We start from the raw sequence: 19,284 nt of genomic DNA on the forward strand, positions 1-19,284 counted from the left end.
GCTTGGCTTTCAGCCTCCTGGGTGTTTGCTCGCATGGAAGTCAAAGCAGGGGCTCCCTGTCCCTTGGCCTGTCACCATCACCAGGCCTTTCCTCCTCCTCTCTGGCCCCTGCAAGGTGGGGGTATCGGCATCTGTTTGGAGGTGGCGGGGAGCAGAGAGGAAGCAGTTGTGTGAGTGCTTGGCAGCCGGAGGTTTGGATTCGGGTGGTGCGTCCTCAAGCTGCCCTGCAGCTCTGTGGCTTCCCCTGGGCCCCTGGGCCAGCCCCGCTCCAACCAGGTTTGGCCCCGCTGTGCCTCGGGGGCCTGGTCTGGGCCAGGCCTGGGGTGTCCGGGAATCGGAGGTTGCCCAAGGCTGGTGTGTGCGACTGGGTCACCCCCCACCAGTGCCCCTGCAATTCTCTCCAGCCCCCCCCCCAACCTGGGGGGCCCGTGTTTGTTTTTCCCTGTGGCTCAGACGCTTGCCAGGTCTGGGCCGGGGAAGGCAGCCGCCTCTGCCCGCCACCCCCAGGCTCCAGCCTCTTTCTGGGCTCAGTAATTTCATGTTGATGAGGTGGAAGGGAGGGGATCCCTTCCTCCCCCCGGCTGGGGCGGGGGCAGACGTTGTCCTTTCTCCCAGCGCCTTTCCCTGCTCCCTTCCCTTCCGTGTGTTTAGGGGATGGGGATGTAAAAAGACGATGTTATTGATGAAGTCGCCATAGCAATGACCCTTGGAAGACACACATTCCGCCTTTGTTATCCTGGGGGAGGGGGCGCCCCCCTATGTACAAACAGCCTGGACCCGCCTCCTGCTGCCTGGCTCTAGACCCTCCCTGAACTTAGCTCTGCAGAGACTCCTGGGCTGGTCCGGGGCTCTGCCCTTGCATCCCAGCCTCCTGCTTCTGGCCAGTCTCGCTCCTGCAGGCCGCCTTCCGCCAGCCTCTGCAGACTTGCAAATCCCCTGGAGGCACCATGCCTGGCAGGCGGCTGTCCCTGCCCCCTGCCTAGGACGAAGCCCTCCCTTCCCTGCACCCTCAGCGCACCTCCCTCACCCAGAGAAGGGCATCACTGAGGTTGCACCGGGTGGAGGGTCTGACAACGGTTACCAGGGGAGCCTAAGGCACAGAGAGGGGGTGCGGCAGCCCGGGTCACACAGCGAGTGGCAGTGTGCGAATCTAGACCTGGCCATGTGGCAGCAAACATCTGTCTCGTCACTGCTCCCCTTCCCACACCCCCCACTCTGGGCATCAGGGAGACACGCAGTTCGAGTTTGCAGAACGTAATTGGATTTGGATGGATTGAATCCAATTAGATTCAACCTGGCGGGCAGCCTGGCCTGACTGGCACCGGGCCGCTGAGGACGAGCATTTCTGAGAACAGCTCTGAAATGATATCTGCTTCCCTCCAAGGAGGGGAGATGAACAGTGAACCCAGCACCCCAAGGCTACGTACGGCCCCTCTCGGCGAGGGGCGAGCTGAAGGAGGGGCTGGGCTGGGCCCAGGGCAGCTTCCCCCAGCCCAGCTCTCCCAGCAGGCAGAGTCCGCCTAGACCCTCAGGAGCCTGACCCGCTGGCGCCTGCTCTGCTCGGCTGGACGCAGCCGGGACGGCTCTTTGGAAGCCTCGCAGCGTCAGGGACCGGGGCCAGTGCTGCCCGGAGTGGTGGTATGCAGGGGTGCAGGAGTGTGTGAGGCGCTGAGGGTGCGCTGAGGCTCCACCTTCAGGTTCATTGACCGCCTGGGAAGGTCGATCGGAGAGGAGCAGGGTTCAGTGCCCCGTGGGGCTTCCTGGAGAGCCTCACAGGCATCCGAAACAGCCTTGGCTTTTTAATGGGCTTTCATTTCTGAGGACCAGTCAGAGAACTGGCCCACTTATTGCACCAGCTGTGCTGGGTTCCTGCTTCTGTTGGACCCGGGACCTGAGCAGCCCAGGACAGTGAGCCTGGTGGCCCCGGGGGCAGAGCCGTGGCTGGGGTGGTCACCACCGCATAGGCCTCCCTCTGCCCCTGGCCAGCGGTGGCCCAGCCAGCCCAGAGCCGCTCTCCCCGCTTGGAGGTCAGGCCCTGCGGTGTGGTGTCTGTGGCCAGCCAGGAGCTGGGTTGCCAGGCTGGGCGCCTGTGCCGGGCTGGGGTGCTGGCTGGGGCTGCTGTCAGCAGGGTGGCCCGTCTCGGGGACACCAAACACTCGCCGGGCAGGCGGTGGCTGCACGCCCATCACTGGCTCCACGTCGGCCCGTCTCCCGGGACAGGACGCTCAGGCCCTCAGGGCAGTGGGGGTGAGGCCACTCCATCCGCCCTCCCTGGGCAGCTCACCTCTCCAGGGGTGCACGTTCAGAGTCCCTTGGGGACGGACCTGTGGCAGCGGATCCAGGGCCCCCTCCCAGCTCCTGGCTGTCTGGCTTTGTGATATATTGGTTTGCACAGGATCTAGATTTCTCCCCAGGTTATTCTTTGCTCAAAAAACCATACCATCTTGACTCATTATTCACGTCTAGGTTCTCAAAAGAAAAATCACCTGGTGCCGAGTCCCTGGTTCAGGGCCACATCTGCTGCCCAGGGACACGCTGCAGTTGGTGGGAGTAGCGGGGCTTCTTATAAAGTGTGGTCGTTGGCTGGGAACAGAAGCGTCACCTCCTTTCTTCATCCCAGAGAAGCCTGGTCTAACCAGGGGCCCCTGGATGCGTCCCAGCTTAGGCAGAAAGCTGGTGAGCTCCAGCGCGTCCCGCTGTGGGCCAGCCCCGCACAGGCTCGCTGCTCACCCGGTCACTTGACCTGAACAAGCAAGAAAGTCAGGGTGGAGGAGAGGAGCCAAGTCAGCTGGCACCGGGCTCAGGTGCCAGGCCAGGCGCGGGCCTCACCCATCTCAGTGTTTTTGTCTATTTTATCTTGCCTTTTGTCTTTAGCGTGGCTGCTGAGGTGCCCGTGTTTTAAATACACACCGGTTGCCCCATGCACCCGCTGACAGTGGACTGGCAGCACAACTGACCGGGAGGCCGGCCCAGGCCCCCACGGGCCCCCCAACCCCACCAGCGGCACCTTCCCTTGCCCAGGCCCACCCTTGCAGGTGGACGGGGTACAGCCCTCAGGGCCCAGGGGTGAGCAGGCCACGCTGCTCTCATCTGCCTTTGCCTCTTGATGGACTGGTGACCCTCAAGCCCTCACTTGACCCCTGACCTCATAAATTCTGGAAACGCCTCACAAATCACCAGGAAGATAAACATCAAGCAGGGTCAGCTGAAGGGGGTCCCTCCTGGGAGGCCATTCCAGCCAGTCAGAGAGGCAAGATCAAGTCCGGGGATGGAGAGGGGTGGCCCAGGAACTGGGGGGGGCTGAGGAGAGGACCAAAACACCCTCCCAGGTCCCCCAGAGACCCTCAGTGTGTCCCGGGGTGATCCCGCAGTGCATCCTGACTGGGCAGGTGCAGGGGCCAGCTCCGGAGATTAGGCAGTGGCCCACAGCCCTGCCCTTGAACCCGGTGGGCCACCAGCTCTGCGCTCAGCTGGGTCAAGGGGTCAGGGCGATAGGCAGAGGCGTGGGGTGCAGTGCCCAGCAGCAGCTAGCTGTGGCCCCGCCTTTGAAGGGGTGTGTATCTCTAGGGAATTCAAGGGGCCCCAGATCACGTGCGGGGTGTGGGCACTGCCTGGAGAATGGTCTCACTTTGGAGACCTCGGGGCCGGAGGAGAGGCCTACGGGCAGGTCACACCTGGACAAGGCTCCGGATAAAGGCCTCAGCAGCCTGGCAGGGGGCGGGTAGCCCAGCCCGGCGCCCTGTGGCAACTTCCCTTTTCTGAAGCCTCACTACCAGGGAGGATAATCACTGGCTGCCCTTCAAAGGTCAGGCCTTGGAGGAAAGGAAGTGAGGCTGGGGGATGTTTTTGCTTTAAACAGTAGACTGCCAGCCAGCGGGAGTCTGGGGCTGATGTTAGGAACCCAGGGCATGTGTGCTCTGGGGCCCAGGTGAGCTCCTGGGGGCTGACCATGCAGGTGCAGGGGTGTGGGGGAGCTGCAGGCCAACCCCAGTTCCTGCAGGCCCCTGTGCTTGTGGGTGAGCATTGCAATGGCCAGGGGCTCCTAGAGACACCCCTCTGGTGTCGGGGGCTGCTGCGGTCAGAGTAGCTCAGGCATGGCTGAAGGGCCGCCGAGCGTGAGCCTCTGCTACCCTGGGTCCAGGCGGATAGCGCTGCAGCCCCTGGCCTGTTCCAGAAGGTGGTGGGAGGGCCTGGTGGTGCCCGCAGGTGTGCTAGCTAGAGACTGGCGGGGTCTGTGGGCCCGGGCCTGCGGCCACCGCACAGCTCCTGACCCGTCAGCATCCCTCCCTGGTCGGCTGCCAGGCTGGTCTCATCTGCACAAGGGCCTCCTGAGCAGCCTGAAAGGCGCTGCCGCCACCATGGTTTTCAGTGCGTCAGTGGGTGTCCGAGGCCCTGGCCCGAAAGCGGTTTCATGGGCCCTGCCCGTCGCTGGCCGAGGGCGGGAGCCTGTCCCCCTCGGTCCCCAGGTGTCATGCACAGCCGGGCCCCAGCCCTGGGGCCGCTCCCTGCGGGCTCTCCACCTGGACACCAGGCACACCTGCGTGCGTGTGCGTGCCCATGCGTGTGCGTGTGCCGTTGAGCACACCACGTGGCTGGGGGTGTCGTGGGCCGTCTCTTCTCTGAGCCTGAAATTCTCTCCCTCCCTCTCCCCCTCCCGGCCCGCTCCTGTCTGTCTCCCCAGAGGGTATGAACTGCATGAACAAAGACCACGGCTGTGCCCACATCTGCCGGGAGACGCCCAAAGGTGGGGTGGCCTGTGACTGCAGGCCCGGCTTTGACCTTGCCCAAAACCAGAAGGACTGCACACGTAGGTAGATGGAGGCAAATGGGCCGACAGCCCCACGCGTCTCCCGCCGTGGCTCTGGGGTCCGTCCAGCCTGCTGGACGTTGGTCAGGGAGGGTTCTCAGCCCCCGAGGGGCCCGGGGGAGGCATGAGGGATGGGCTTGTGACCCCCCAGGCTTGGGGTTCCCCCACCCCCTGGGAGCAGCCTGTAAACAGCCCTGTGGAGGCCCCTCCTTTCCTTCCGCCCGGAGGCCAGGCCGCCCTGAACTCAAGCTCTCCAGCGGGGATGGAGGGCCGCGGCGCTCGGAACCGGGTTTCTCCGTGGGCCGGGCAGCCCTGGGAACAGGCTGTGTAAAGGAGGCTCCCAGCCCAGGCCGTGCCGACCTCCCTTCCAAGGTCAAAGGCTCCCTGTGAATCGTCACACCCTGGGCCATCGAGCTGGACCAGGCCTCCAGCCTAGGTGCCGCCTCAGGACCTCCTTGGAGGTCAGCCCGCAGGGCTCGAGCGTGAGGTTGCCTCTTCACGAGCCTCCTCCCCGGGAGGAGCAGGGGCTGGTGTGAGCACCGCCCACCTGTGACTCCGGACAGGTGTTTCCTACCAGGCTCACTTCCTGTCGCAGGAAAGTGGCAGAGACATCCATTCCAGCTCAGTAGAGAGGGGTCCCGATGTGGCTGGGGGGCGCTGGCCGGCCCTCCTTCCCCCTTTTTCCGTGGAGAGGACAGTCCCCTGCGGCCCATCATCCTCAGTCTCTGGGACTGTGGTCATCGGCTCCCCTGGGCCTTCACGCCTTGCCCGACGCTCACCTGGGCCTCAGGACCCACGTGCATCGTCTGTCACGCCACAGACGCAGTCCCCGTCCCCAGGGAACCCCACTCAGCCCCAGCACGAAGCTCCCTCCTCTGCCCAGGAGGGCCCGAGACGTGGCCAGCCGGCTCTTTGCCCCTGGTCTTTGCTGTGGGATAGAAAGCAAAGGTCAGCCTGGGCTCTGTCACCTGGGGCAGACCAAGCCGGGCAGGCGTTGGCTGGGAAATGCCCAGCTCCGGCCCAGGACGCAGTAGCTCCTCTCTTCAGCTGCAGAGAAGCCTCCCACCACCCCGCTCCAACCTCTCTGTCCTCCCTGGAAGTGCTCCGAGCATCCTCAGGAGCAAGGCCCAGGCGTGATGGGTAGAGTAAGGGCTTATGGATGGGCTGGGGGCAGCAGGGCCACTCCTGGGCCAGCGGCTGGCTGTGGCCATGCTCTGGGCTCAGCTGCAGGCCACAGGCACTGGATGGCCACCCTGACTCCCTGCCGAGGCAGCCACTCCGTCTCATCTGGAACGAAGCTGCAAGGGGACCAGCGGCTCAGAAAGCATCTCCTGAGAGGCTGACCTGGTGTGAGAGACCCAGACATGGTGGGGCTCCTGAGCGGCCTCCCCGACTGCACCTCGACAAGGAGAGCTGAACACTTGGAACATTTGCTGGTGAAAGAAGAGCAGCCCCACGCTCCCCAGCAGTGACCCAGCTGGGTGGAGAATCTAGTCCAAATCCTGGAGCACGGAGTGTCCCCAAGGAGCCTCCCGCCGAGGCACTGCCCACACGGCTGACCAGTCAGCTTCGGCCTCTCTGTGTGGTCAGCGTGGCAGTCAGTGTCGAGGGAGCTCCAAGACTCAGAGTCATCCATGAAGGCCCTGGTGGTGCCAGAGATTCCAGACCTGGGCTGGGTTGGGGCAGAGGCCCAGACGCGCTAGCCCCTGTGGACCTGGAGTGTCGATTCCCTCATCCCTCCAGGGCCAGAGGTCTCGTCTCCCGCTCGGTCTCCCCTGCGCTCAGGCTCTGGGATTTATTTCCTGAATCTGGGGCCTGGGACTGGTCCGGCCCCCACCCCCGCAGCTCACCCTGCATGGCTTGCAGAAAGGACAGTGGGCAGCATCCTCCCTGCCCTGGCCAGCTCCACCTCCCACCTTGGAAACAGGGCTCCCCTCTGTCTGGAAAGGCCCATGACCTCCAGCCCCAGCTGGGCCTCCGCCTGGGTCTCTCCCCACCGGCGGTGCTAAGCGACAGCCCCCAGGGCCCTGGCTCCCTGGTGCTCTGTGGGCTCCCCGGGAATTCAGACAAGAGCTGCTGCGATGTAGAAGGGACAGTGGCTTGTGCTGAGCAGATCGCACCCTGAAGGTGGGGCCCCTCCCTCCGAGGGTGGTCAGCCCCCCATGGAAGGGGGCCCATTAAGAGCCCCTGGAGGCTGAGGACAGCGTCTGGGATGTGCAGCAGGAGGCCACGGGATGGCCATTCCATGCTGGTCTCCGTGCAAGGGGGATCCCTGGGCGAGGCAGCCACAGGACTTGCTTGGGAGACACTTGCAAGCTCCCCACCCCAGGGTGCTGCCACCAGCGCCTCCCCGAGACCCCACTCATGGGTCAGCCTGGCTGCCATCATCCGCTCAGACTCTGCCCCTTGGAATCCTCAGCCGCCCTCACCAGGGCTGGTCTGGGACGTGTTTTGCCTATTTGACCACAACATGAAGCGGTGGAAAGAGTTCGGGACGAGACCGGCCCCCCACCATGTCCAGCAGAGGCCCCCCACCATGTCCAGCAGAGGAGGCAGGGCTGCTGCCCCGGAGACCCTGCGCTCCGCTCGTGCGTCCCACACCCTGGAAAGTGACCGCTCCGTTTCTTTTAAATACACTCCAATTTCTCACGTTTCCTGCTCTGTCCTGATCCCCACGGCCAACCCAGGATGCTCTTGTGAAGCATGTTAAGATCCCGGCCGACGCGCGCCCTCCCCAGCCACAGGCAGACGGGTTTAGATAAAAGGCCCTTTCCAAAACCGCACCTCGGACAACACTGATTCACGTTAAGTTGTCTGGACGTTGCCAGGGGCGGTGAGGGCTCTATGGGGATAGTTGAGGGGACCGCAGGGACTTGGAAAAAGCAGACACCCCAGGACATCCTTCCACATGCCCCATGACAGAGGCAGACGGAAGAACTAGAGAAATACCAGTGTCCCTGTCCCAAGTGGCCTCACATCTGCCCACGACATGGGACGCTTGAGGCAGTCCAGGGGGGCTGAGCCCGGCCAGGTCACCCTGCCTTGTCCGAGCATCCCTGCCGGCCAGTGCCGGGCCTGCCCAGCCGGCTCAGGCCTGTCTCACCCACGCCCAAGGAGCTGGAGTTCAGGGCCCCGTGTCTCCCGCCCTCACCTTCCCCCCAACTCCTTGAAAGCGACAACCAAGGCCGATCAACTAACCGCCTCTGTTGTTCTGTTCACACACGCGCGTGTGCGCTTGGGCTAACTAGTGACCTGTAACTATGGGAACGGAGGCTGCCAGCACAGCTGCGAGGACACGGACACGGGCCCCACTTGCGGCTGCCACCAGAAGTATGCCCTCCACGCCGACGGCCGCACCTGCATCGGTAAGTGGGCACCCGCCGCCCCCCCACCGCCGGCCCGGGGCCCCAGCTCCAGATGCCCACTCGCCGCGCCTGGCCTTCCCGGAGGGACGCGTCAGGGAAGCCAGGACAGGGAGGCCCCGGGCGCTGAGGCGCTGGCGGCTCCCTGCCCCATGGGGGGGACACCTGTGGGGTCGCTCACCCTCGGGCCCTGCTTGGCGTGTCTGCGTGTTTTCCAAGGGCCCTTGACGCCGGGGTGGGCCGAGGCCGGTGGCCTTTGGTTAGGAGGCCGGCGTGTGGCCTAGGGAGGCCGGCGCTTCCTCCCCACCGTGCACGCGGCCAGAGCGCTGCCCTGTTGGAGGGTGGGCAGGGCCGGCTCCCAGGAGGTCTGGACTCCGCGTGACGGCCTCCTGTCGGGGAGGTGGACGGCGAGCCCCGCGGGCCTGGCTGCCCTTCGCTGCTTCCACCCCGGGCTCCGGGCTCCCGCCGGGCCCCTCTCCCTGAGTCCCTCTGCTCAGCGCTGCCCCGCCTGTCGCCTGGCCTGTGGGGGAGCCTCCCTCGGAGTCTCCGTCACCCCTTCCTCCTGGGCCTCATTTCCACGGGGAAGCTTGGCTCTTTGCGATTATGTCATAACCCCTAATCGGTTCTTTCCCCGCGCAAAAGTAACAGCAAATTTCTTAATGAGAAAAAGAGGAATTTCAAAGTCGGCACCCAGAGTCCAGCCTCTTCTTTCCCTCCACGCTGGCAAACCTCAGACGCCCACACCCCTTCTCTTGCTGATGTTTTAAAGGCCCCATTTGCTCGTAATTGACTCAGAGGTACTTCTCGAGGGGCTCCCAAGTGGCAGAAGAGGGGCTGGCGGGGAGCCGAGCGCGCCCCGGGCCGGGAGCCGCCGCCGGCCTGGGGTCCCCGTGCTGCTGCCTGTGGGCCCCTCCGTGTGGTCTCTGCTCTCGGGCGCCGTTTTGGTTCTTTCTCTCTCGTTCCCCCTGCTTTTCTGGTGATGGACCCTGATTGCCTGTCTTGTCTGATCACTGACGTTCATTAACTATTTCAGAGCCAAAAAGACAAACCAAACAACCAAAAAAAAAAAAAAAAAAATCAAACAAATTAAGAGCAAACCTGGTCTCAGACCAGAGTCTCCGTTGCAGCCTGATCTCATCTAGAACCCCCGTCCCTGCCCCCCCACCCCGTCTCCTCTGTCCTGCTGGGGGCTCTCCCGGCCCCATGTCTGCGTCTGTGGGCGCCCTCTGCCACTCACCCCAGCCTGGTCTAACACTTCTCGTCTTGTCCAGCCGACTCAGCCCCTCATTTTTCACCTTGTAGTGTCTGCTGCATGCCAGGTCCCACCTGCCTCTACTCTCTGACACTGCCCGCCCCGCCCCACCCCTCCCCCTAGAAATCCCTCTCTGGACCGCACTCCGGGGCCTCTGCTCCCTGCTGCCAGGAGCACCCTCCACCTGCCTTGGTCGCGGTGCCTTGGGAGCGGCCGTCTCCATGCACCTCCCACTGACCCCTGAGCAAAGACACACCCCCCCACCGCCCACTAACCTCCCGTGCTCCCGGGGAAGCCTCCTGGCCGGCCGCCCCAGCCTGGGTCTCCGCACGCACCTAAAACGACTGACCCGCCTCGCCCGTCCTGGCGAGCCCTCGAATGCCCAGCTCCAGTCCTCCATAGACAAGCAGGCAACCAGCGCTGCCCACTCGACCCCTCGTCTTCTGTGCTGTTCCACCAGACCCCGTGCTGTGGGCGCTCGTGTGCGTGTGCGTGTGCTCCTGTGTCCTGTTCACTCTGCATGCGTGTCTGCACGTCTCACAACTCGAGTCGACGTCCGCTGTCCGGGCGCACCCATCACCGGACCTCGCAGCCCTGTTCCCTTGTCCTGTCCCCGCCTCCCAGCCTGAGCCGGGGCTTCTGTCCGCGCTTGTGTTGTGGGCGCCGCGTGGCGCTGTCCGCTTCTGTGGCCCCTGCAGCGGGGCCCTGTGTGCCTGACCCCAGCACCTCCTGTGTTTGCACGCAGATGGGCCCCGGGTCCCCTCTGTGTTCCCTGGTCGTCCCCCTTCTGCACGCCCTGCCCCGCCCCCGCCTGTTCGCTCTGCCCTCAGCGCCCACGCGGAGGTCCCGGGACCCGCCCCTGGGCGAGGACGCCGCGCTGGCCTGCGCCCCGCCGCGAGACCGACCGCCTTGGGCTGCAGGCCGTGGGCGCGCATTAACCAGTGGCTCCGTGTTTGTCCCTTACTTGTGTTTTAGAGAAGGATGAGGCTGCAATTGAGCGCGCTCGGTTCAATGCCACGTCAGTAGCTGATGTGGACAAGCGGGTGAAACGGCGGCTCCTCATGGGTAACTCTTCTTCCACTTCCTTTGTCGTGCTTGCGCTTTTGTCCGTGCGTGTGCGTTGGCCGCGTGTCCCGGGCGCCTGAGTGTGTGCGGGCTGGTGTGAGGGCTGAGCGTGTCTGCGTGGGGCGCCCGTGGCTGCCAGGCGTGAGTGTGGGGGGCTCCACTCCCGAGGTGAACTCACTTTTCCTTTGCCCCATCCAACACGTGCATTTCTTTGTTTGTGTGTTTGTAGCAGAGAACCCAGAGCCAGTGTCTCCGGCCTCGGCCTGTATGGAGACAGCAGGCCCCACTTGGCAGTTAGGACCCCAGGATCGGCAGAGCAAGACTGGGGTGCCGAGGAGGCAGCAGCAGAGTAGGCAGGGACTCCTCAGGCAGCACGGCCCCTCCCCGCCCCTGGCCTAGGACAGTCTCCTCCAGATCCCGGGCTGGGGGGCCAGACCACCCTGCTGGCTTTGTGCTGGGGAATCCGCCCCCAGCGAGGGCAGGATGGTCAAGGTCACTGGCAGGCCCGGGGAAAAGCAGGACCTGCTCAGTCCTTCCAGCCGCACGGCTCCCTGACGCGGTGAGTGACCCCAGTCCGGCCCGCTGGGGAACTTTGCCACTTTGCCACGTTCCCCTCTCAGGTGCCCACTCACCTTGAGGGTCCGTATGCAGTGGGCGGCGGCCCTGCACTGCCCGGGGCTGGTGCAGACGCTAGCGGGCGCCCTGTGCCATTCGGGGGCTCTCAGGAGGCCACTGGGGCCCTAACCAGCTGGCCAGGCTGGTCCTGGGCGGCGTGGAGTGAAGCGGAGGAGGGAGGGAGGAGGGGGAGCTGCTGTTCTTTGACAGGCGCAGATGGCCGCCGCGTCCGCTCCTCCTCTGTCACGTGGTCTCACACTTTGGCCACTGGGATTGTCACAACCGTCTCTGTGGCCCTCGGACAGCTGCCACCGCCTGCGGGTGCCGTGGGCCGGATGCTTGCCCGTCTCAGCTGCTCGGCCCGAGACCACCCCCCCCCCCCGCCCACAGAACAGCGCTGGGCCCAGAGGTCACGGGCGTGTAGGCTGTCCCAAGTCTTGGGGTCTCAGGACCAGGGAGGTCAGAGCCTAGCGGTCCCAGAGCAGGTCCCCTAGTTTTGTGGTGCTTGTGAGGGCCCCAGGGAGCCCAGGCATCTGGGAGCATGGGGGCGGGAGGGGCCGGGAGGGATGTGGCCGTGCATGCTGGGGAGCGGGCTGGAGGCCTGCCCTCCCCGATGGGTCCTGGAGGAGCAAGGAGGAGCACGGCCCCCGACGGTGCTTGGGCACCCCTGAAGTCCACACGAGGCAGGACAGGGCAGCCCTGTTTCTCAGACAAGCAGAGACTGGCCAGAGGCCTCCCCGGTTGCACGAGCAGACAGGAGCCTGGCAGGAAGCCTCCTCCGCGGGGTCCCTGGCCGGGGCATCGTGTGGACCTGGCTGTCTGGGTTAGCCTAGGGAGGCTGGGGGTGGGGGGCGGCTGGGGGCCCAGCCAGCTGGCATGTCCTCTATCTCCAGAAAGGTGTGAGTCAGCCCTAGGCTTAGAGGGAGGTGGCTGGGGGCTGGCCGTGGGAACCGCAGAGCGGCTGGGCCTGGCCCCTTGGCCTGGCTGCCCGGGAGAGGTGCGCCGTAGCCGGGCTGGCGCTCCAGGCAGGGCAGGACCAGGAGCTGCGCCCCAGGTGCCTGGGGGAGGGGTGGCCCAGCGACCCATCAGAGCGGGCACACATGGCCAGTCACCAGTGCCGGGGCAGGGGGAGGGTCTCCCATGTGCACATGCGTCTGCTCTGAGGGTGGAGAAGGAGGGTGACCCGGCTGACCTGGGCCCCACTGAGTGACCACGTCAGCGCCAAGCTTGTCCTGCCCCTAGGACGGCAGGCCTTCCCCGGGGGATGAGAGCGTGGGTGCCCTGTGCTCTTAGCCACTGCTTGTGTCCAGACCGCAGAGGTCACGGCCATTGGGATGCTGTCCAGCCATTAAATTAGCAGCCGGGCCTCTGCTGGACGGCAGCACCAGCCAGAGGACACAAAACCTGTGAGCTGGGAGCCAAGCCCTTGCCGGGTTCCGCTCTCGGTCTTTCTGGGGCCTCCCACACGGGGCCTCCTGGTGGGAAGGAGTGTGGATGGCAGCCCAGCCCCCTGCCCCCCACCGGTACTGCCAGGCAGAAGGTCGTCTTGTTCTGAGACCAGAGGACACTGAACTTGGGGACAGAGGGGGTCCCGCCCACCCTGGGGCTGCTCGGGGCCGTGGTTGTCCATCTGGAGTGGGTGGAGGCAGCTGGGGGGACCTTCCGCTGTGGGGTCTCGGTGGCACCGGCCATAGCTGTTTATCACCACCCCCCACCTGCCCCCAGTCACTGAGCCAGGGCTAAGGGTAGGGTCGGCTCTATTTATTTTAAAGAGCCTCAAAAGCCATCCCCGATTTCAGATGCCCTTGAAAGCTGTTACAGTGTTTGGGCTGAAGTGACAAACCTGTTACCTGGCTGGCGGGTGAGAAGCATCCGCGTCCCCGCCCCGCTGCCCTGGCGGCCGAGCTGCTGAGTCACAGCCCAGCTCTGCAGGCAGTTCCTGCCCCAGGGTGCACTGTCCAGGCTAGGGTGGCTCAGGTGTGTCTTCCTGGGCGGAAACAGAGGCGTCGGCTGCCTTCCTTCCGAGCCCGCAGGGGACCACGTCCGGCCCTTTCCAGCCTCTGGAGGTGCCCGCCTCCCCAGCCCACGGCCCCTTTCTCCGCGGTCGAAGCCCACAGCTGGCCTGTCCCTGACCCTCTTCTTATCCTTCCTCGTCCACTTTTAAGGGCACTTGTGACCACCTTGGGCCCACCCAGCATGACCCCACCTCCCCGCGTCCCCTTGGCCGTGTGGGGTCGCAGGTGCTGGGGAGCTGTTTTTCCGCCCAAGGCCGACAGTTCAAACTGGGGCTGGACATGCCTGGTGGTGGGGAGGGGCTAGGGCACATCTGAGACCATGAAGTGGTGACACGGGACAATTCCCCAGGCTCCATGGAGGCCTGGCCATGGGGAAGGGTGGACAGACCCGGCAGGCGCCCCCTTCCAGCTGAGGCCTCTCTACCCACGGGCGCAGGACAGGCCCTGGGCCTCATTCAGGGAGAGCCAGGCTGGTCAGACTCACCCATCACGGAGCTGGTCCCAGACGTGGCTGGACGTGGCTGGTCTCTGTCATCTGCAGCCCCCGACTGCTCCTGGTCTTGGTGCAGTCACAGCTTGTGCCTGCACACACGCACGCATGCACACACGCACATGTGCACACACACGCACACACGCATACACACACACGTGGGCTGGTGGAAGTTGCTGGGTCCCGGTATGGGGAGGGGGAAGGGCACTGTGTGGCCCCAGATAGGGAGGCTGGGGCTTAAAGAGGACACGGCCCACACAGCCACCCTAACAGTTGGGCAGAACCGGGGTTCCTGGTACCTGCACCCTGGCACTTTCAGGGCCCCAGCCTGGTGAGGGAGCCTGCCTAGGAGGTCCCAGAGGTGCGTCAACAGACCGGTCTGTCCCGGGAGCAGCCACGGGGAACCTGGAACAAGGCCCCTCGCTGCGCAGCCCTGGGCTGAGCATCTTTAGTGCCCCAGCCCCCGCCAGGGCCTCAGCAGTGTGATGAGGAAGCGGCTCAGTGGGGCGAGTGCTGGCCCCGCACTCAGCTTCCTGCTCTTCCTGCACCCCGAGCCACCCCGTCGCCCTGGCAGGTGGCCTTGCTGGATCTGCTCCCACCCAGGCCTCAGCTCCTGGGGCTCTACGCAGCTGGAGGGGTGACCGCTGTGGGCTGTCAGACAAGAGGCTGCGAGCCGGCCCCCAGCCCTCAGTGCCCTCCCCTTAGCAGACAGGGGCAGGAGGGAGAGGCCAGGACGGAGACTTCAAGGTCCTTCAAGCCAGACCAGCCCTCACCCCCACACCTGTCCTCCCCAGCCTGCTCACCCCTTCTCTGCTGCAGCCCAGACCCTGTGGCTGCGGGGCACCACCCGTCCGTCAGGGACAGAGGTGTGCAGGCCCCCACCCTCAGGCAGGCCCTGTGGCCCTGAATCTGTGAGCCCACCCAGCGCCTCGGAGCCAGCAGGATGGCGGGACAGGCCGGGGAGGGGGACCAGGCCTTTCCTTCAGGCAGCTGGGCCCGTCCCAGCAAAGGACCCACTGGGGTGCCCAGGGCTAGAAAGACATTCCTGGGCCCACCCCTGAGGCTGGGGATCCACTGGCCATGGACATGACAGAGACAGACCCAGGTGCTGGGCAGAGCCCACCGAGCCCCTCCCGCCTCCCCTCAGACCCTGACCGGGAGCCCCTCGCTCATCAGGCTGCAGCCTGGCCTCCGCCCCACTTCTGGCTGCACAGACCCCCTCCCTCCACAGCCCCCTTTACGCTGTCATCAGCATGTCAGCTACCGTGTGTCACTGCGTGTCCCTAGGGGCCCACTCGGGGGGTCCCTCCAGGCAGGTCCCAGCAGCAACCCCCAGAGGGAAGAGCCACCTCCCACTCGGCGTCAGGGGCAGCATCTGCCAGCCAGGCCAGAGGAAGGGCCCACCGTGGTGGGGTCCGGGAGGCCCCTGGCTTCTCAGCCTGACGCCCCCTTCATGGGGACCAGCCTGGCTGTACCGGCCCAGCGAGGGACACAGGCCTGCGACCGTGCTTCTGACCGGCCACAGGGTGACCCAGGGGTCAGTGGGGACGGGGCAACAACAGAGGCCAGTCCACTGTCAGGGCCCATCAGGACGCGACTTTCACCCTCAGTGCCAGGAGCCGCAGCTCAGGGATCTGCTGAGGGAAGAGGGAGGTCAGGGAGTCCACGGCTGGGCCCAGAGGCCAGTGACCAGCTCTCCCTCCCTGGATGACAAGTGGGCCTGACCGAGGCCAAACGGGTCTCAGCAAGCACCTTGGGCTACTCCTGCGGCCAGCACGAGGCTCTTGGGCACTGGACAGATGTCCGGGCAGCAGGTCTCTGGGTCACCAGGCCCACACCTGACCCCCCCACCCCACCCCCGGTCAGAGCCTGTTGGTGGGTCCACACCTGCGAGGCCCAGCGCCCTCTGGGACCCCATGCACACTGGACCCGAGAGGGAAAGGTTCTTTGCCCAAAGGTCAGGGTATGTAGGGAGCTAAGTGGCGCTTGGGCCTCTGGGCCCATGTCCAGCCCTGCTGTGAGATCGCCCGGGCCCGCGTGATGCCATCGCAGCCCCCGCTCTCCCCGTCCAGCCCAGTGCAGACCCTCCCTTCTGTGCAGCGCTCCAGGCCCACCTCCCCTGCTGGGGCTCCCGGGCCTCCTCGTCCCCCAGACCCGATGCTGGGCAGGGCCTTGCCAGCCTGTGCCATCACACCCTCCAGAGTCTTGTTCTCCCATCTGGCCGGTCAGCAGCAGCCAGGCCCCCGTTGCCAGCCCTGTGCCAGGCCCCTGTCCAGCTCTGCCTGGAAAGCAAGCCTTTGGGGTCAGGGGGACTGCACACCAGGAAACTGGGGCTTGTGGAGCCCACAAGCCAGCCTTGGGGGTGGGATGGGCCCAGGCCCCTTTCGAAAGGTCGGGCCAGGCACCAAGCAGTGATGGTGCACCTAAGCCCAGGTACACCCACCTTGCACAAGGTGCACCCGCCTTGTCTGGGGCGGGTAAGCCAGAGCGAGCAGGTGCTTTGAGGTCAGGACGCAGCAGCCACCCCTGCCTTTGGGGGCTAAGATGTCGCAGGCCGAGTTTCTAAGAAATGACCCCAAAGGGTCCCTGCATGTGGCCGGCACGCTGACAGCTTCCAAAGCACCGTCGCGGCCACTGTCAATCAGCCTGGCAGGGACTCCCATCGTCTCCCCACCAACCAGGGGCCTTGGCTCCTGGCAATGACAGGGCATGGCCAGCTCGCAGCCAGCATCCGGTGGCCTGCTCCCTGCCCCAGCCACTGGGCCATCCTCCAAGACGTTTCTGACACTGTCAAGGTTTTGCCGGGCCCTGCCCCAACCAAGGGCAGTGCCAGCAAACAGTGCCACCCAAAGGGCACCTACCCCCATGCCCGGGCCTCTGTCCAACTGAGACCCTGATCTTCCTGCTCAGCGGCTGCTCAGCCTCTGTCCAGCACCTGTCGCAGGGCCTGCCCCAAAGCAGGGACCCCCAGGGGAAGGTCACAGACAGGCCCTTTCTCTTGTCCCAGGTTTTCCTGGCTGCTGCAAAGGCCTGACTCCCGGGCCCTCCCTGCCACAGACCCTTAGGCCTGGACCCCGCCTGCCTCCCCTTGGCCTCTCACCCGCAAGGACCCTGCCCCCTCCAGGCCTCCGCCTGGTCTAGTGCTCTCAGCAGCCCCCAGCCTCCCAGTCTTGTTTCCCAGACAGGCTCCTCCAGGTAGCCCTGGGGCCTGGGGCTCGGCCACCTTCTGCGAGGCAGTGGCTGGTTTAGTGCCCTGTGTTGCCCCCTGAAAATTCTCAGTTTCTGGACAAAGGTCCCTCATTTGTATTTTGCCCTGGGCCCCACAGATCGGGCAGCTCATCCTGCCTGAACAAGTTAATGTCTCTGCCCCCAGGCCTCCACGAGCAGAAGCCCCGCCGCACCCCCGGCGCTGGCCCAGGGGGTTGGCCTGCGAGGAGCCGCAGGCCTCGGCTGTGCTCCTCCGGGGCACGTCCAGGGGAGGAGTGTTCTGGGAGAGGCAGGGGGCTCACAGGGTCACAAGGAAAAGCCTCTTCATGTCCAGGCTGGGCTCTGCCCGCTTGCTCTTCATCCCCCCAGCGCCCAGAGCCTGCCGCAGCTGGGGTGCTCCCACAAGGCAGGCCTGCAAAGCAAAACTGCCCTCAGGCTCAACTGCTCACCACTGGGAGGGGGCAGGAGGTGGGCGAGCCCCCAGGAGGCTGCCCCTGCTGCAGGGCCCAGAGCCCACCCCTCCGCTCCCACAGGGCCAGCCCCCAGTCACTGCACCTCCCGAGTCCACAATTGCTCCCTGCACCTGGTTGACCCCTGGGTCAGGGGAGAGACAGGACCATGTGGTTTCTGGATCTGACAGCAGCGGCCGGGCACCAGGTAGCTCTGGTCTTGCGGACAGCAAGTGAGATGTTCACGGAAGCCTCAGGGCCCAGGGACCCTGCGTGACCCACGCCGGCCGCCTTCCTAGCAGGAATCTCCTCGGCAGCACCAGCCTCTGCTTGGAAACTCGCAGGGGTTGGGGGCACGCAGATCCCCCCCAGGCCTGTCCTACCATGGTAGGCTTCAGTCCCGACCCCTCTTTCACCCAGAGGCTGAAGGTGGACGTGGCTGGTGCACTACCCAGAACACCCAGAAGAGAGATCTGTGCTGGCAATGGGGTGCTGGCAACCCAGGTGCCCCCAGGGCACTGGTGCAGACAGGCTTGGTGCTGGTGTCCCTCCCCACTGGCCGACCCCTCCCAGCCCAGGGCCGGGCCGGCACGGAGAAGGCCCTTGCTGGCTGTTGGGTCTTGGCATTGCTGCATGTGCCCGAGGGCACTGGGGAGGGTCACCACCTGGCCCAGAAGGGCCAGAACGAGTCATGTTAAGGCCCCGGTGGTAGGGGAGGGACCCCCTAGGGTGTGGCCCAGGGCAGCATTGACCAGAGAACTGGAAGAGGACCAGCATGGGGACCGCAGAGCAGTAGCTGTGGCCAGGTGGCTGGACTGAAAGTTTGACTCAAAGGGTCAGAGTTCATGCTCCGGCGCCACCAGCTCTGCCTTTCACTGCAGGGCAGCGGGCATGTGCCGGGGCAACACCTGCTCCTGGCCGGGAGGAGCTTGCTGAGTGTGGGAAGCATGTGGCCCAGAAGGCTGAGTCAGACCTGGTGCAGGTGACCCCCAGAACCAGGAGCAGTGGGAGGGGGTGTCCACACCCAAGAATGGGCCCTCAGAGCCTGAAGTTTCAGACCATCCATTGTCCAGGGCAGAGACGTGTGGACAGTGCCGGGGAGAGGGGCCTAGACTAAGGGTCCAGGACTGGATGACTGCCCAAGCTCTACTCCACCCCCCATCTGCCCCGAGGCCCCATGTCTCCAGAGGACCATGATCTGAATCCCATCAAGACCTCCTAAGGAGGGCAGAGCCCCCAAGAGCCTGGAAACCTGTTTGCCAGGTCAGTTTCTCAGGTGCACGGCCCCCTATGCCTGGGCCACAGCCCACGACCACCACAGAGAAGCCCACTGGCCATCCTGCCACTGAGGAAGGCCGCCCCCTGTGCCCCAGCCCAAGCATCCCGCCCCCACCTCTCCAAGGCCTGCACCTTAATTACCTGTACCTGCAAAAGAGGTGTGTCCTGGCCCCCCCCTCCAGAGGGACCCCCCACATGAAAGGCAGAAGAGGCACTAGGGTTATACTTTGTCTTTGATTTGGGCCTGGAAGTGGGGTTTCCCTCTCTGGCTGACACCCCAGGAGAAGAAACTCACATTTGTTAAGCAGCTACTGGTGCCAGCCCCAGGCCGGCAGCCATGAGTGAGGGGTTCATCCGGTCCTCACCGCCACCCTGAGCAGCTGCCGTCAGCCTCATTTCCCAGGTGTGGGTGCCAAGGGGCCACCTGCCCCCCAACCACCCCAGACAGCCGGTGGGGGCCAGGTGGGCGGCCCATGCCGAGATGGCCTCCTTCCCGCCATTGGCCTCAGGGCGCCTGGGGGGTGTCTCTGAGCCGGGCCTCCCAACCAGGGGTGGGCGGGGGTCCTCCCACCACCGAGGCCGGCACGCAGACAGGGAGGCTCACCGAAGCCACCGGCTGCGGGGCAGGCGGGTGGGGCGTGGGGGCTCAGGAAGGAGGGGCCGAGAGGCGTCCGGGCCAGGAGCCCCGTCCTCCAGCGGGAGTCACAGCTCGTCCTGTCCTGGGGACACGTGCTCTGGGAAGGG

General features: G+C 65.2%; 1 protein-coding gene across 3 annotated transcripts in view; it reads left to right on the plus strand.

The window, feature by feature from the left end:
- The window catches only part of SCUBE1 (signal peptide, CUB domain and EGF like domain containing 1), a gene marked incomplete at both ends in the record, with an annotated part of 78,836 nt that overhangs the window by 41,702 nt on the left and 17,850 nt on the right, over positions 1-19,284 (plus strand). The window contains 3 exons of one of the 3 annotated variants that reach the window (XM_084256249.1): positions 4,682-4,807; positions 8,056-8,172; positions 10,397-10,486. The exons of 1 other annotated variant lie outside the window; for it this stretch is intronic. In XM_084256249.1, coding sequence (XP_084112375.1) covers positions 4,682-4,807; positions 8,056-8,172; positions 10,397-10,486 — 333 coding nt within the window. The remainder of the gene's footprint in view (positions 1-4,681; positions 4,808-8,055; positions 8,173-10,396; positions 10,487-19,284) is intronic. One more of the 3 variants, XM_084256250.1, reaches the window with a different exon arrangement.

Source organism: Talpa europaea (genome assembly GCF_964194135.1).
Source record: "Talpa europaea genome assembly, chromosome: 15".
NCBI lineage: Eukaryota > Metazoa > Chordata > Mammalia > Eulipotyphla > Talpidae > Talpa > Talpa europaea.